Genomic DNA, 17,759 nt, shown 5'->3' with positions numbered 1-17,759 from the left:
GCATATTAGTGCTAAAGAAAAGGCCTTCAAAAAATACAAGGCTGAGGGGTCATTGGCAGCATTCAAGCATTACAAAGAGTGTAATAAGAAATGTAAAGACGAAATCAAGGCGGCTAAAATAGAACACGAGAGACATATAGCGGAAGAGAGTAAAATGAACCCAAAAAAATTCTTTAAGTATATAAACGGTAAAAGTGAGGCCAGAACACATTGGCCCCATAAAAGATGACAAAGGAAATATGACCACAGAGTTTTAAAAGGTGGAAGTGTTAAATAATTTCTTCTCTTCAGTCTTCACAAAAGAATTGGGGGGCTACACTAACACAGCTTGTAAGGCCAAACTAAATAATACACCTCAGGAAGTACCGCCATGGTAACAGAAGATAGACTTAGAACTAAACTAGAGAAACTTAACATAAATTAATCACCGGGACCGGATGGCTTGCACCCGAGGGTTCTTAAAGAGCTCAGCCAGGTGAATGCCAGACCATTTATTGATCTTTAAGGATAGTTTACAGAAGGGTATGGTGCCAGCTGATTGGAGAAAAGCCAATGTGGTACCAATATTTAAAAAAGGGCAGAGATATATCCCGGGTAACTATAGGCTGGTCAGCCTAACATCGGTAGTCTGCAAGATTTTGGAGGGGATGTTAAGGGACCACATACCAGACTTTAGTAATGAAAATGGTATTAGTAGTGATCAGCATGGATTCAAAAAAATCGTTCTTGCCAAACCAATCTATTAACCTTCTATGATGAAGTGAGCTGCCACCTAGATAAAGGTAAGCCTGTGGATGTGGTGTATCTGGACTTTGCAAAGGCCTTTGACACCGTTCCCCACAAACGCTTACTGTTCAAACTAAGGAAGGTAGGTATGGACCATAAGGTGAGTACCTGGATAGAGAACTGGCTCCAGGGGAGAGTGCAAAGGGTGGTGATTAATGGGGAGTACTCGGATTGGGCGGGTGTAGAAAGTGCGGTCCCCCAGGGTTCTGTCCTGGGACCAATCCTTTTTAATTTATTCATAAATGATCTAGAGGAGGGGATATCTAGTACAATCTCAGTATTTGCGGATGACACTTCACTAAGCATGCCAATATCTTCTATGCAGGATGTGGAAACCTTACAAGCGGACCTGAACAAAATGGGGTGGGCAACTACATGGCAGTTGAGGTTTAATGTTGATAAATGTAAAGTAATGCACTTGGGTGCCAGAAACCAGAAAGCAAGCTACTCGCTATGGGGGGAAACCTCTGGGTGAGTCTAAGATGGAAAAGGACCTGGGGGTACTGGTAGACAACAGGCTTGGCAGTGGCATGCAATGCCAAGCCGCTGCAAGCAAAGCCACAGAATACTGGGATGCATAAAAAAGGGGATTCATTCCAGAAATAAAGAGATTATTCTCCCACTATACAAGACTCTGGTCCGGCCACATCTGGAGTATGCTATCCAGTTCTGGGTACCGGTCCTCAGGAAGGATGTGCTGGAACTGGAGAGAGTCAAGAGAAGGGCAACAAAAATAATTAGGGGAATGGAGGACATCCGCTATGAGGAAAGACTGCAAACACTGGACTTATTCTCTCTCTCTCTCTCTCTCGAGAAGAGACAATTGAGGGGGGATATGAGATCAATGTACAAATACTGTACTGGTGACCCTAGCATAAGGAACAAACTATTCCGAGAAAGGGATTACAATGAGACACGTGGCCACTCACTGCTCTTACAGTGAAGAACCCCCTATGTATTTTAAGGTTAAACCGCCTTACCTCTAGTTTTAGTAAGGATGTGGAATTCTCTTCCACAAGCAGTCATATCAGCAGGGAGCATCAATAGTTTCAAAAAACTATTAGATGGGCACCTTAAAGACCACAACATAGAGGGGTATACAATGTACGGTTAACAGCAAACACACACACATCATAGGTTGAACTGGATGGACGGATGTCTTTTTTCAACCTCACTATGTAATTGTTGCTCTACATAAAGATGGTCTAGGCTATAAGAAGATTGCGAAAACCCTGAAACTGAGCTGCAGCATGGTGGCCAAGACCATACAGTGGTTTAAAAGGACAGGTTCCACTCAGAACAGGCCTTGCCATGGTCAACCAAAGAAGTTGAGTGCACATGCTCAGTGTCATATCCAGAGGTTGTCTTTTGGAAATAAACGTATGAGTGCTGCCAGCATTGCGGCAAAGGTTGAAGGGGTTGGGGGGGTCAGCCTTGTCAGTGCTCAGACCATACGCCGCACTCTGCAACAAATTGTTCTGCATGGCTGTCGTCCCAGAAGGGAGCCTCTAAATATGATGCACAAGCAAGCCTGCAAACCGTTTGCTGAAAACAAGCCGACTAAGAACATGGATTACTTGAACCATGTCTTTTGGTCTGATGAGACCAAGCTTAACTTATTTGGTTCAGATTGTGTCAAGCGTGTGGCAGCAACCAGGTGAGAGTACAAAGACCAGTGTGTCTTCCCTACAGTCAAGCATGGTGGTGCAAGTGTCATGGTCTGGGGCTGCTGACACTGGGGAGCTACAGTTCATTGAGGGAACCATGAATGCCAGCATGTATTTATACTGAAGCAGATCATGATCCCCCCCCCCCTTTCCTTTCGGAAACTGGGCCATAGGGCAGTATTCCAACATAACGACCCCAAACACACCTCCAAGATGACCACTGCCTTGCTAAAGAAACTGAGGGTAAAGGTGATGGCCTGGCCAAGCATGTCTCCAGACCTAAACCCTATTGAGCATCTGTGGAACATTGTCAAACGGAAGGTGGAGGAGCGCAAGGTCTTTAACATCCACCAGCTCTGTGATGTAGTCATGGAGGAATGGTAGAGGACTCCACTGGCAACCTATGAAGCTCTAGTGAACTCCATGCCCATGAGGGTTAAGGCAGTGCTGGAAAATAATGGTGGCCACACAAAATTATTGACACTTTGGGCCCAATTTGGACATTGACTTAGGGGTGTACTCACTTTTGTTGCCAGTGGTTTTTTAGACATGAATGGCTGTATGTTGAGTTATTTTGAGGGGACAGCAAATTTACAAAAAATTTATACAAGCTGTACACTCACTACTTTATATTGTAGCAATGTGTCATTTCTTCAGTGTTGTCATATGAAAAGATATAATGTAATATATTTACATATATGGAAGAGGTGTTATCACCTTTGTGGGATACTGTATCTTTTGACGGATGCCTTCTGTTTGGCATCCTATTTTTTTCCGGCAATGGCAGAGCTTTTGTTCAAACCCGTTCATCTTAAAGATCATCAGAGAGGGATACAAGATAGAATTCATGGCGACCTCATCACAACTTTCGGACCACATCCCTTCCAGAATCCCCTTAATGCAAGGGAAGCCATGGAGGCGGCAGTCAAGAATCTGCTAATCGAGGGCGTGGTCAAGGAAATTCATCTTTCTCAACATTTGTCGGGGTTTTACTTTGGTTTTTCCTCAGGTCAAAGCCCTCGTGGAAACGCCAACTAATCTTGAACCTCAAATACCTCAACTGTTTAGTTCGGTACAGGAAATTCAAGATGGGGCCCCTTTTTGGTTTTTATTGGTCTTATGTAGTATTCAATTTTTCTGAGATTCTGGATTTCACTAGCTGTAAGCCCTTTTCATCAAAATTAAAAGAAAGATGCATGAAATATCACTTTTTTGTGTAATGCATCTATGTAATATATGAATTTCTGTTCATGAAATAAATTATTTTTTTGATTTTCTAATTTTTGAGATGTGTGTGTGTGTGTAAGCCACTAGATTCATAGAATTATGAATGAATTAATTGCTGCTTTATATTCCAGGTTTGGATGATGGGTACAGTGGAACTCCATTGACACCATCTGCAAGAATATCTGCACTTAACATAGTAGGGGATCTTCTTAGAAAAGTTGGGGTAAGTTCTGTTATACATAATGATTATGCTAGTTTTTTCTTGTAAAAAGCTGTTCTTTATCTGCTAAGATCAGTGCTGAAAGTTCCTTGCTGACAGCTATTGTACAAAAATGGTTTGTCCTCCGTAAGACTACCAAGTAAGTTATATATTCTTCCACAGGCCTTGGAATCTAAACTAGCATCTTGCAGAAATTTTATGTATGAACAGTCTCCCAGCAAACCAGTGGCTCCCTTGATGGCTCGAGTTCACAATCTTAGGGAAAGCAATGAAAACTGTCTTAGCATGTCTCCAGGTGAAAAGAGGTAAGTCATTTAAAATACATCCTTTCAAATCCACAGTTCGCCTCCTATTTTCCATTTTTATTTTTAGCTAATTCTCATATTTTTATTGTACATCACGGTGCACAGAGTTTTCAGAATTTTAACAGGATAGGATCAGAAGTCCCCTCCTAGGTGTAACTCCTCCTCAGTAGGGAATACTTCGTTTTTTTTATTTTTTTTGTGTCTGAAGGTGGTGGTCTCTGTGTAGCTCTCGGCACCAAAAAAAGCTAGCTTCTCAATGTTTCCTACAGGGATCAGAAGTCTGGTTTTTATCAGTATCCATTTTGCTATGGCTTTCACCGCTCAGAGAAATGGTACCTGGTCCCCGCACTGAACACGGGGATGGCCTGCAAGATTGCACTGAGCCCTGTGTTAAGAATCCCTGTGCAATGACCTTTTGCCTGGTGAACCAGTATGGTGTTGTCCAGGGCAGTGATTCCCCCCCAACTGGGAAATTGCGTTCCTGGACCCTGCCATGATTGGTGAGACTTGGACCCCTAGGGGGGTCCTGTGGCTGGACAGGTAAGTTCCCTGTGTTAGTCCTGCTGGCTGACGCCGATTAAGCTGCCTCACCCGACAAAACACACACACACTTCTAAAGGGCCCCTACTTTCCTGCATATAAAACTACATAGAAGTAGCATACCTGAGGATGGACTGGCAAACTCAGGACGTCAAATGCACAAGGCAGAGATGGTTCTCCAATCCCCCTGCATTCATGCTACATGGACAACCTGCGCATGCATGTGCAGTGCTGTCTGTGACTTCCTGAGTAAGGCAGGGCACCATGAAGGTGGTCTTCTTGGCGCCCCTTGTGTCCAGGTTGGTGTAGCAGCGGGAGAGTACTGAAAACACCTAGCCTTCTAGTGTGATGGGACTACAAGGAGCTGCAGGACTACTGGTCCCAGCAGAGCACCTTGGGGGATGCCGGGTTGCCCCAGCACCTTTTTTGTGCGACTACAGGTGTCAGAAAACCATCCATGTTTGTCTGTTTGCTTTGTTAATCTATTGGTTGCAGGAAACATTCTAGGGGCCATCTGCACGCACACACATTTCAGTCTGGGGGTGGTGAACTGGCACACTTGGAGAAATCTACTAGTGCCACAGCACCCTAGTATATTTTTGCACTGTACTCTCTCTCTGTCTGGGACTGCTGTGTTTAGACAGGGTCCTGATTTATATAGGTCAGCAGGCAGATGTCTCTCAGACTGCAAAGAGGAGGGGATGCAGGGGGTGAGGGGTCCCAAATATATTTTGTTGGGTAGGAAGGAACCAGAATGTAGCCCCGAGTGCAACATATCCCAGTGTTTGCGAGTCTGTCTCCCTCCACCTATCTGGTACCTCTGCTGCCTTTGAGCACCTCCAGTTCTTTTGTTACATGGGAGAATTTTTTTCTTAAGTGCAGCAGCTTTTCAGAATACTTACCAGTATGTAATACCTGGGTCGCAAATGGTAGCACCCCCCCCCCCCCCCCTTATTGTTGGAGGAGAACAGAGTAACAAGCTTAATTCAGTAGAAGAGAGGAGGAAAACAGAGGGGAACTAGCTTAATTCAGTAGAAGAGAGTGCGCAAGACTTCTCTGAGGAATCTAAACCTAAAAAAACTCAGGGTCAGAGTTCATCTCAGACCTACAAGGTCTTTCAGTTTTTCTGCTTCCCGAGTCCTCTTCTTCAAAGGTCTCAGGCTTGGATCATAGCGGGCACCACTAGATTCTCACTCCTTTCCTATGCATCCTGAGCTTGAGCATGTTCTGTACGCGGGCTGGGCTCACCCTAAGAGGGGGTTTGCTCCAGCAAAAAAGGTTCACTTAGTAATTATCCATGGAGAGAGTGGGTTCACTAAGAAAAGGAGTATGCCTTTGGTACAGTGCCTTGCGAAAGTATTCGGCCCCCTTGAACTTTGCAACCTTTTGTCACATTTCAGGCTTCAAACATAAAGATATAAAACTGTAATTTTTTGTGAAGAATCAACAAGTTGGACACAATCATCAAGTGGAACGAAATTTATTGGATATTTCAAACTTTAACAAAAAACTGAAAAACTGGGCGTGCAAAATTATTCAGCCCCTTTTACTTTCAGTGCAGCAAACTCTCCAGAAGTTCAGTGAGGATCTCTGAATGATCCAATGTTGACCTAAATGACTAATGATGATAAATAGAATCCACCTGTGTGTAATCAAGTCTCTGTATAAATGCACCTGCACTGTGATAGTTTCAGAGGTCCGTTTAAAGCACAGAGAGCATCATGAAGAGCAAGGAACATACCAGGCAGGTCCGAGATACTGTTGTGGAGAAGTTTAAAGCCAGATTATACCTGTTCTCCTCTGTGCATGCTAATATCTCCTGAATAAACTGCATTGCATCGTAAGGGAGTGCGGCCATCCCCTTGTTTTGTTTGTTTTGCCCCAACACCGGGGCTTAATCATAGAAATGAGGGTCTGCTGGTGGCAGGGGAAAAAATACCATCAGTCACCTAAATATTGATGGGTGTAAACCACTCAAATAAAGGGCCAGGTGAGTGAGATATGCATCAGTCAGGAATTAAATGTGTGGTATATCAATAATGAAAAATGGTAAGAGAATTTAGAGGCATGCATACACAAATGCAAGAGTTTAGGGTCTAAAAACAATACCTGAAAAAATAAAAGGATTGCATATTGCAAAAGAAGAAAAATTACACACCGCAACATGCAATCCTACAAAAGCCTAATCCCCTAATTAGAAAAGAAGAAACATTTTTAATTAGTTGGTGTTCACTATAAAAATCTGTAATGCAAAAAAAAGGTAAAAAAAAATTCTAAAAAGACAGGAGGAAAGGTTAGGTGGCATAGATGGAGACTGTGCCAAGATAATGGACATGTGTGGTAAATTGTAAAATACAAACGTATTGGGGTGCCCCTTTATCCAGATTCAGGTGCAAGTTGCTTTACCTCAACTCCCCACAATCCTCTTGGCTCCCAGCATCCCCTGAGCTCCTGGACACGCCCAGGGAGTATAAATGCCAACTCCTCTCAGCTTCCTGTGCTCAGAGATCTTGCCTGATGGGACCGCAGTGACTGGGCAAGTAAGCTGTTCCCAGTTGCTGGATCCTCCCCTGTTAAGTCTGGTGTGCAGCAGTGAGCACAAGAGTATGCAGCATCTGTCCAAGCCCCAGTCACTGGAGAGGACTGTTACAGTCCATGCAGAATATGCTGTCCAAGCAGTGGGGGGTCCTATCTACAGCCCCCAGAGCCTCCTGACTGAAGTCAGCATAAGCAGTGCCAGTGTAAAGTCTGTGCCAGCAGGAAATGCCCTCAGCTCAGTCTGTTGACTGAATGATTACGATCTTGGACATGTGAGATTCTTCAGCTCTCTATTCTTTCAGTAAACTGAACTCGGAGCACTCTGCTGCCATCCAGTGGCCATTAGTAGAACCGCTTTCCTATTGCTCAACCCTGCTTTCCTATTGCTCATATTACTGTTTTGTACTGCAAACCCCTGTTCACATGATCTCCTGTGTAATCGAAGTTGATTTTCATTGTTAAGTAAAGTAGAAATTGCACATCACCACTGGTCTGATCATTTGGCTGATACCGTTGCATAACACAAAGGTTCAAGGTTCACAGAGAGAATAAAGACCCTATACAGTTTTTTTTTTTTTATTTCCAACAATAATCCATGCACAAACGTTTAAGAGAAATGTCTGAGATGGGGGGGTCAAAACTAGCACAATCTAAGCGAATATGGATAGTTTGTGTAGGTTCACAAGATATCAGGGAATCCAGCAAAGACAATGTCGTCTATATGTAAATTTAAAAATGATAATCAATTCATTGCTGATCTGGGAGGTAAATCTGTCCGCTTAAATGGCACAAAAATTGTGACATAGTCCACAAACAACTAGGAGCTGACTTTTAATAAAAGCATACTTCCATCCAGCGATGTCCTCACCCGAGCCAATTCTTCCATCGGCTGTGGGCCAAGACACCAGCATCTTGGGTAAGGGAAACTGACAGTGAACCTCGTGGCTTCACAGCCGGTTTCCTACTGCACATGCAGGAGTCACGATGTTATTTGTGAAGGGTTCCGCAGTCTTCTGGGACCTATGTGTCCCAGAAGGCTGCGGGGTTAACGAGGGTGACCAAACATCCACTCAGATCACCACAGTGATTTGCCCGGAAGTAGGAGTGAGTACTAGTCAAAACCCAGGAACATGATAACCCTGCCCCCCCCCCACCCAAAGTGCCAAATGTGGGGGGGGGGGGGGGGGAGATGCTATTAAGTGGAGCTTCCCCTTTTGGGTGAAGTTCTGCTTTAAAGCCAGATTAAAGGCTAATAATAGAAATATTTTCAAACTCAATCTCATGAAATGTGTATAAAAGGATGGTGATGCTGTCCTTGGAAGTATTGTAAATAAGACTATATTCCAAAAAACTGGTGAGTATACTTGAAATGGGCTCAAATGTGCAAATGATTCTCTTGGCAACATCCTAGACGTTTTCCAGTCACTTCATGAGGTACATAAATGGCATAGCTTGTTTTAATCTACAGTTAACCATGTCTGTAAGGATACTTTGAGCAAATATCTGCCTAATTAAAACCTCCTTTGCCATAGCGGGGGTTGTTTTGGAGCTGGAGATTTTAAGCTGTAGGTGTCTGCCAAAGTCTCAAGGCCTGGCTCATTGTGTGATGAGGGGGAGAGAGAGGGGATCTTTTAGTGAAGAGACTAAATGAATCAAGCAGAAACCTGGAAGATTTACCTTGTGGGAAAAGAGACAAAAGAAAAGGGGCGCACCGACCTAGTGCATCACCACTAAAACCATTTATTAAAATGTTAAGTGTACAGTATACTCACAAGGCAGGTGTGATAATACATACATCAACATAGTACATAAAATCTCCAAGGTAGCCAAGGTCCCATATGAAGCTGAATGGCATGCAGTGTGCCGTATGGGGCTGCTATGGCTGGGCTGGCACGTTTCAGGGGCGAACCCCCTTCCTCAGAGCCAGAAAAGTTGCTGTAAATGTCTTCGCCTTTTTTGCTAACCCGTGGACCTGGTTCATTCAGGAAGAATGGGTGGACTACTTGGGTCTGATGCTGGACTCGGCATGGATGTTTCTTCCTCAGGCAAAACTTCTGAAGTTGCAGGATGCGATTCGGCTCCTGTTGTTCAACAGTCGGTTGTCACTCAGGACTTGCATGCAATTGCTGGGTCTGAAGGTCTCCACGTTCGTGGCGGTTCCATTTGCTCAGTTCCATACCACACTTCTGCAAAGAGATTCTTGCCAAATGGAACAAGGATCCGCAGTCGCTGGATGATCTGTTCTGGTTTATTCTGGGTACAAGAGGGTCTCTGATTATGGTGGCTTCGCGTGGGGAAAGTCCTTTCGTCCTGTTTTTTGAACAGTGATTTCCACAGATGCCAGTCTGTCTGGGTGGGGAGGTGTCTTGGGAATATATTCGGCTCAAGGGGTTTGGACTCGAGAGGAGTCCTGGCTGCCGATCTTAGATCTTGGAGATTCGGCGGATCAGACTTTGTCTGTCTCAGTGGACGGATCTTCTGCAGGGATGCCTGGAGCATACAATCAGACAATGCTATGGCGGTGGTATATGTCAATCATCAAGGGGGCACAATGATTTCCCTGGCAGCCGGGGAAGTAGCCGGAATTCTGAGGTGGGGAGAACTTTTTTCCTATCCTCTGCTGTGTACATTCCAGGGGTAGAGAATTGGCAAGCAGACGATCTTAGTTGGCAGACGTTGGATCAGGGAGAATGGTCCCTTCTAGGGATAGACCGATATGTTTTTTTTCAGGGCCGATACCGATATTTTGGTTTCATCGTATCGGTATGGGCCGATATTTTGTACATTTTAAAGTTTTTTGAAAAATAAAGACAATTTTTGACACAAATCTGGTATTGAACATGTTAATTTTTGTTTAATGCTTAATGGTTGGTTGGCTTTCTGGCACCCTGTGGTGGGTGGCTGGCTGGCTGGTACAGGGCCTGTGGATGTGGCTGGCTGTCTGGCACCGGGCTGCTGTGGGTGGGTGCATGGCTGTGATACACTCCCACAAGACTAGTCTCGACTCCAGACGAGGCTGTCCAAGGCGAGGGAGGCGGCCAAAGAAGGCAGAATTGCGTCACAAAAATATTGGCCAGTTCGGGGCCGATACCGATATATATCGGGGAAAGTGCATATCGGCCTTGCCGATAATCGGTCTATCCCTTGTCCCTTCATCCGGAGGGGTTTAATCAACCGTGTCTCTGGAGGGGGATCCCCGATGTGGACCTGCTGGCTTCATGTCTCGACAGGAAGGTGCAGAGTTTCGTGTCAAGGTTTCGGGATCAGTATCGCCGGATTTACGCTTTTCCTCCAATACAACTACTGTCGAGACTGCTACGCAGAATCAAGGTAGAAGGGATTTCAGTCATTCTGATGGTACCAGACTCTCCTCCCTGGTCTTGGTACACAGGTAAGGCTGGTAGCAGACGTTCCTTGGAAACTTCCTTTAGGGAATATCTTCTGTCTCGGGGACCAATCTTCTATCCTGCTTTTACAGTCGCTGGCTTTAACAGCTTGGCTGTCGGAGTCGACGATTTCTACTCTATTAAAAACTAGGAAATCTACTTCCAGGAAAGTTTATCAGACTTTGGAAGGCATACATTACTTGGTGTGAGTCCTGGGGGTTTTCTCCCCCGTTCCGTTTCTGTGTCTATTCTGTTGGAGTTTCTACAACTAGGTGTAGATCAACCTTTGGCTCTGGGCACCATCAAGGGTCAGATTTCCGCCTTGGCCATATTTTTCCAAAGGCCGTTAGTGGCAACGTCCTTGGTTCACACTTTTGTGCAGGGAGTTCGCCATCTGGCTCCTCCGGTGCGATTCCCTGTTTACCTCCGTGGGAATCTCAAGTTGATACGGTCTGTGCTTCAAAAGCCTCCCTTTATTAAAAACCATTTGTGAACTCCCTCTGCTCACTCGGTCGCAGAAGGTGGCCTTTTAGTCACTGTTCTTTCTGCACGTAGGGTGTCGAAGTTGGCTGCATTGTCCTGTCAGTTACCTTACCTGGTGGTTCACAGGGACAAAGTGGTTTTGCGACCCTGTCAGGCACTCCTTCCTAAGGTTGTCTCAGGGTTTAATTTGAATGAAGATATTGTGTTTACTGTCCTTATGTCCTAAGCCGAAACATCCCAAAGAGATTGTTTTGTTTTGCATTCCTTGGATGTGATCAGGGCGATTCGGGTATACCTGGCGGTGACTGAGTTGATTCGTAAATCCCTTTCTTTGTTCTTACCGATGGACCTCGTAAGGGGCAGGCCGCATTTGCTGCGACCATTTCTGGATGGATCAGGCAGACGGTGGTGCAGGCCTATTCTATTAAGGGTCAGGTTCCTCCTTTCCCTGTCAAAGCGCATTCTATAAGGGCGCTTGGAGCCTCCTGGGCCTTCCTTCATCAGTCCTAAGTGGCTCAGGTGTGTAAGGCAGCTACGTGGTCGTCTGTTCACAAAGTTTTATAAGGTGGACGTCTTCTGATGCTGCGTTTGGCTACAAAATTTTGCAGGCTGTGGTTGCAGAGACTCCTGCCTCCTTGAGGGTGTATTTGTTCTGGTGGTGAGCTCCAGTTGTAACTGGTTAAGCTCCTGGTTTACCTGGTTGGATGGTTTTAGCCCTTGTTTGGAATTGTTTTTCCCACCCATCATGTTGATACTGCTTTGGGACATCCCAAAGGCCTAGAAGACATGAAGCTGTGTCCGTCAGTGAACGAAAGAAAACTGAATTTTTGTCTTGCCGTATAATCCTTTTCTCTGAGGTTCACTGACGGACACAGCACCCGCCCCTCTGTTGGCTTGAGTCCTGTATTCTTCTGACACTGATTGTAGCAAACTGAAGTCCTATAGCAGGAAGTGTTATACCTGAAGGGTTTCACATGTACTGTCACTTTAAGGCTGGCTCCACCCAGGAGTGATGACAAGGGTCAAGGGGCAGAGTGGCCATCTTAGAGACATGCAAGAGATGCATTTATCTACAGAACTGTCCTGTAATGCATGTTGAAGTGTACAGAGAGTCCTGAATAAACATCCGTTGTTCCAGACATAACAGGAAGTGATGATATACCCCCTGGGACTGCCTACGGGGCATAACCAAAAATGTTTCTACCTAGTCCTACTCCTGAAGAGAGAGCAGCATAAGCCCAAGGGTCTAGAAGACATGAAGCTGTGTTTCTCGGTGAACCTCAAAGGAGAAAAGATTTTTACGGTAAGACCAAAATCCAGTTATTTTAGTAAATATAAACCGCTAAATACCTTTTTCTCATCAGCAGTATACAGCAGTCTTAAACGAGCAAAAAATTGGGGGAGCAAACCCTGAACATGTATATCTAAAGCCGGTGCAGCTATGGACCAAGCAACATGTATATTAAAAAAATAGCGCAACCATGCAAAAGAAATGACTATTAAATATGGAGACAATCCATAAATAAAAATGAGGGTTTAGTCCCACCATATGGCCATATCGTGCTCAAGCCCACCACTGCGTCAAAGTACCCCATTATCAGTGGGTCCTACACTATCCATAGAAAAGGGGTGAATCCAGCCTCTCCAACCCTTGGAGACAACACTCCTTGCTGGGATGGATGTGCTAATGCACTACAAAGGACTCCTCCTGTATCTACTTGATGGTGGACTCTGATAGAGTACAGGTGTGTGTGGGGGGTGGGATGCTCAACCACAGAAGTCTGGTCAGACTGAATACATAATAAACAAGCAAAAAATTGGGGGAGCAAACCCTGAACATGTATATCTAAAGCCGGTGCAGCTATGGACCAAGCAACATGTATATTAAAAAAGAATAGGAGGAGTCCCCTGTAGTGCATTTGCACATCCTTCCCAGCAAGGAGTATTATCTCCAAGGGTTAGAAAGGCTGGATTCATCTCTTTTTCATGGATAGTGTAGGACCCACTGATAATGGGGTACTTTGACGCAGTAGTGGGCCTGAGCACGATATGGCCATATGGTGGGACCAAACCCCCATTTTTATTTATGGATTGTCTTCAGATTTGGTAGTTATTTCTTTTGCATTTGCGCGCTATTCTTTTTTAATATACAGCAGTCTTGTTATTTCTATCAGTTCCTGGCGAAGCTTGTAGAAGTTTTCATACTGCACTGAGCTGCCCCTTGGGGCTGCAGGGCTCCTGACCCTCTGTCTGGATAGTGCCGTTTTGCCCTGTGCTGATCACATGCACTCTCCCAAGAAAAGGAAAAAACCTTTCTAGCAATACACACCAAACTGAGCATGTGCAGCCTGACTCCAAAGGCTCTGTCTTATCTGGACATGTTTTGGAGTCAGTGGAAGAAGAGGAGGATCTGGGCATACAAGATCAAGCAGCCTTTATGCACAATGCAAAGGAATAACACCTTAGGTTCCACAGTGAGTATGACAAGCATGCTTTACTGCATATACAGACTGATTTTACTGTTCTGGGTTTAGTAACACTTTAAAACTGTTTTTCTGGACTTTTGTTTTTGGACTGTATTCTAACTCTGCGCTGGAATACTTTTATTTGCTGTACATGCTGTCCAATAAACACAGGCTGGAATCCCTTAACCTTTCATGCGGCTTGGATCCCCTCTCTTAGAACTCTTGACTTGAAGCTGAACCCCAGAATTAGTGGAGGATGTGGGCAATCCCTCTACTGATCCACACAAACTTTGCTGGCTACGCTGTGTACCTTTTTTTAAAAACTGCTTTGAGAAAAACTTAACGTTGTGGCAGCAGTTTTAAACGGATAGCAGACTGTGCCCCTACCACTTAAAGATGTGGGACACTGCATTGTAATTTGTGAATCTGTAACGTGGGGGACTTGATAGGGTCCGTGTCCAAAAGTGGTGCTGCACAGGAACAGGCTTTTAAGCAAGCTGTTGTACAAATAGAAAAAAAAAAAGGTGGCTGCCAAGCAGCAGTAAGCCCAAGAAACCAGCCAGCAAGCTGCTCCTGTGCAACCGAAAGCTAACAGGCTATTGGTCGCCCAGCCTGACATGCACGGAGGCTGAAATGACTGCCTTGGCTCAGGCAGCCCGAGAGAGAGATACCGACAGGCCTTAGAAGTGCTACAGCAACTGCCACCCTAGACTGCAAGTGTTTCCACTGGGGCCCCTGGTAAACGCCCTGCCAGGCACTGAGCGCCACCTTCTACAAAAAAACGACCCCTCGGGATGATGTGGAGGCCTTTTTAATGCACTTTTCAGAGAACGGCTGAGGGGCAGGACCTCTGGACTGCTCTTATCGCACCACTGTCAACAAGGGACTCCAAAAAGGCATACTTTGACTTGTCTGCTGAGGATGCCTGAAATTATGATAATCTAAAAGCTGAGATTTTGTTGCATCCTGGGAGTCACAACTTCCATAAAGGCGCAATGAGTATAATAGCTAGAGTTTTAGGTCCGGAAATCAGAGGGATCTCCCTGATCCCACATGCATAACCTAATCAACCTGGTCAATCATTGGCTGCAGCCTGAAGTACTCACAGGACCCTAAATAGTGGAAAGAGTTGGGATGGATTGTTTCTCTGAGAGTTCTATCTCTTTAGTTGCAGAGTTTGGTGAGGCAAGCTGTTCCAAATTCGAAGGATGAGCCAGTGGAACACTACTTTGCTCCAAATTCGAAGGATGAGCCAGTGGAACACTACTTTGCTGCAGAGGACATCATTGCGGGATCTACAGGTTCCAGGTCTCTTACTGCCAAAAGACCCCCTTCAGTAACCACTAGGCACAGCTGGTAAAGCCCAAAAGTGGAGGTCCTGAGAGGCTGGAGGGTCCCAGTGGAACCCGTGGGCATCCCCAGTGTTGCCAGTGCAGTATGTGGGGTCATATTACTGCCAAGTATCCCTTGAACTCCCGAAAACATGGTGTGTGATGTAGTCTGGTTCATGTCCTTGTTTGCTCGCCCAGGCCTAGTTGCAGATATTTTGTAAAAATAAGGGGGGGGGGGTGTGCATGATCTCCCTGACTCTGGAAGCCTGGTTATTCTTGTTCATACCCAGTTTGTGGACCCTGAACAGTTGACCCACCATCAGGTAGGAGTGGTATGTGTGCACGGTGACTGTAAAAAGTACCCAACGCTGCTGGTTACTTTTTTGATCTTTTTAAACCTGCTTAGGATCAGTTTGCAATGAAGTGCCTGTTTTCCCTCCCTACCCTATTGCACATTGTAATACTGGAGAGAGACATTCCAGGATTCCAGGAACATTACAGTAGGAAGGAGAAAAGTCCTAAGTCTGAACTTTCTGGGGGGACTGCATCCCCCCCCGCTCCAATCCCTTTGAACCAATTGCCTATGATATTGCTGTAGGGGTGATCCGGGATGAAGGTATCTTTTCCCCTAGCAGTCTGTGCAGGTGAACCCCCTGAGACCCCCGAGGTGCCCGGTTTGCCATAGGTGGAGGTAACGTGGGACAACTTTGGTCCAAAACATTTGAGTAGATTGTAGAAACACTCGTGGACCCCGGTCCTAATAGGACAGTTTTGAACTTGGCACATACACACCCCCTGGGGGGGGGGGGGTCACCTGGCATATGAAAAGACCAAGGAATGTATTTTACAGGGTTTCTTTTGGCCTGGGAGATATGCCGATGTGAAAAACGAGTTTTGCCCTGAGTCAAAAGTCAGCCCCTTGCCCCATTACTGTAGCTCACCGGTGCCATTTCTGGTGTCTGAGGTCCTTTGACCAAACCGCCATGGATCTGATATTGCCAGTAGTAAAGAGAAGCATGGGTTTTTTTTTTTTTTTTTTCTCAGAATCCTTATCTAGGTGGATACAGCATCGGTCCCCCGTCAGCTCTAAGGCTAAGAACCAAGCAATCAAACACCGATTGCTTGGTTCTCAGGGCTCCCTGGGCAGAGAGCTGGTTACTGTAAGCGTTGGGGCTGTGGAGGTAGCGAGAGCCTGTTCAGGCAAAGTGGGGAGAAAGTGTGAGTTATTGGTCTTTCTCCTGCTTTTCTCCCATTCCCCCTTTTTTTTTATTTTATTTTTATTTATTTTTTTTAACTTTTCGTTTAAAACTGTTTCCATTTCCTTACATTGAATTATTAGTGATGGCTAATGTGTACTTGATGATCCAGAATGTCTGACCTAGCTGGCCTTTTTCCATATCTAGCTGTTCATCTGTTGAATTGTCTAAATGGCAAATATTCAAAGGTGAACAACAAGAATTCACTTCTTTACTATAAAATATTACCTGTAACCAGACTATGGTCCTTTTTGTCTTTTACTACTTAAAAAATTATGAAAAGGTGAAAAAAAATAAATCCATATGGATGGAAAGGTAAATGTGAACTGTATGCTAAATGTCGCATGATGCGTTTTTTTTTTTTCTTGTTTTACGTTTTGCTTTTTCCTTTTTGTTAAAATGTTGCATTATTTATTTACAGGCTAGCTAAAAGACTGGATTTTGTGGGATCAGTGTCCCAGAACGTTCCTCTGCAAGGGATGCACTCTCCTCAGGGTGTAGTCAAGATGATACTGTAGGAACTATAGCATTGTGAACACTATGCTTCCTATTAGAAAATCACCTAATCACCTAAAAAGTTAAAGTTCATGTACATTTTGATAATAATGAATAACCATATATTCACGCTTTTCAAGAAGTCTTCATTGTGGAGTTCATAGTTTAAAATCCCTTCATCCTACTAAATTAGTTGTTTTTAAAGATGGCTGTTGTGTATGTGACTCCAACAGAGGATCGAAGTATGTGCACACGGCAAATGGGAATCCTTGCTGTTTAACACCCGAGTTGAATGAGGACTCTAATCCATTGAATCTAGTCCAAATTTGGTATTTTGGAGCTATGCATTGACATGCAAGAAAAGCTGATTTCTTATTGGTTACCAAAAGTTACTGCACATTACTGCTATTTTTATTTTTTATTTCTGTAAACTGTCTCAATTTAGTTTGAATATCTCTGCTTCCCACGTCTGTTCCTCAGTTACCCCTAGAGGTTTGTTTTTTCAAAGCTTTGTTATAGGAATACCGGTATATTCATCAATAGCACTTATGAAAACCTGCAGGGATAGTGAGCCCTGTAAAAAAAATTATAGCATCTGTCATGGTACTCTGTAGGTTTCCTCATATATTGTTAAAGGGCAAGATGTTTTTGTTTTGTTCTTTTATATCGCCCCTGCCCCTTTAGGTAACCAGCAATGTTAAATACTTACTTTTGAGCCTTACTGCTAAAATGGTGAGTAAACCATGCTAACTAGGATGTCATTTGCGCATGTAGCAGCTCACCTTATTCATTCTTTTGGTTTGAGCCATACTCCTATAGATAGCCACCCTCACTATGGTGCCATCCATAGAAATAAATGGGCGGAATGGTGCAGATGCACTTTGGTCCTACTGCCCAACTAGCACTATTTACAATGAAAAGGCTTTGCTGTGCCAAGCAAGGACACAGTGAAGGCTTCCAGAACATGGCTGATAGCAAGTATGTATCACTGCTGGGTACACAGGGATGTTGGGGGGGGGGGGGGGACACTAGAATGGACACTGTATAACTTCTAGTGAAG

At 44.6% G+C, this 17,759-nt stretch overlaps 1 protein-coding gene across 2 annotated transcripts in view; it reads left to right on the top strand.

The window, feature by feature from the left end:
- The window catches only part of NDE1 (nudE neurodevelopment protein 1), a 126,157-nt gene extending 109,401 nt beyond the window's left edge, over positions 1 to 16,756 (top strand). For both annotated transcript variants that reach the window (XM_082260192.1, XM_082260193.1), the window contains exons 7-9: positions 3,812 to 3,903; positions 4,063 to 4,205; positions 16,626 to 16,756. In XM_082260192.1, the coding sequence (XP_082116318.1) occupies positions 3,812 to 3,903; positions 4,063 to 4,205; positions 16,626 to 16,722 (332 nt within the window). In that variant the 3' untranslated portion in view covers positions 16,723 to 16,756. The remainder of the gene's footprint in view (positions 1 to 3,811; positions 3,904 to 4,062; positions 4,206 to 16,625) is intronic.
- Positions 16,757 to 17,759: the final 1,003 nt, after the last annotated feature.

This window comes from Pelophylax lessonae (genome assembly GCF_965119305.1).
Source record: "Pelophylax lessonae genome assembly, chromosome: 6".
Taxonomy (NCBI): domain Eukaryota; kingdom Metazoa; phylum Chordata; class Amphibia; order Anura; family Ranidae; genus Pelophylax; species Pelophylax lessonae.
Note: the sequence above shows the minus strand (reverse complement) of the source record. Positions and strands in the feature narration are given on the sequence as shown.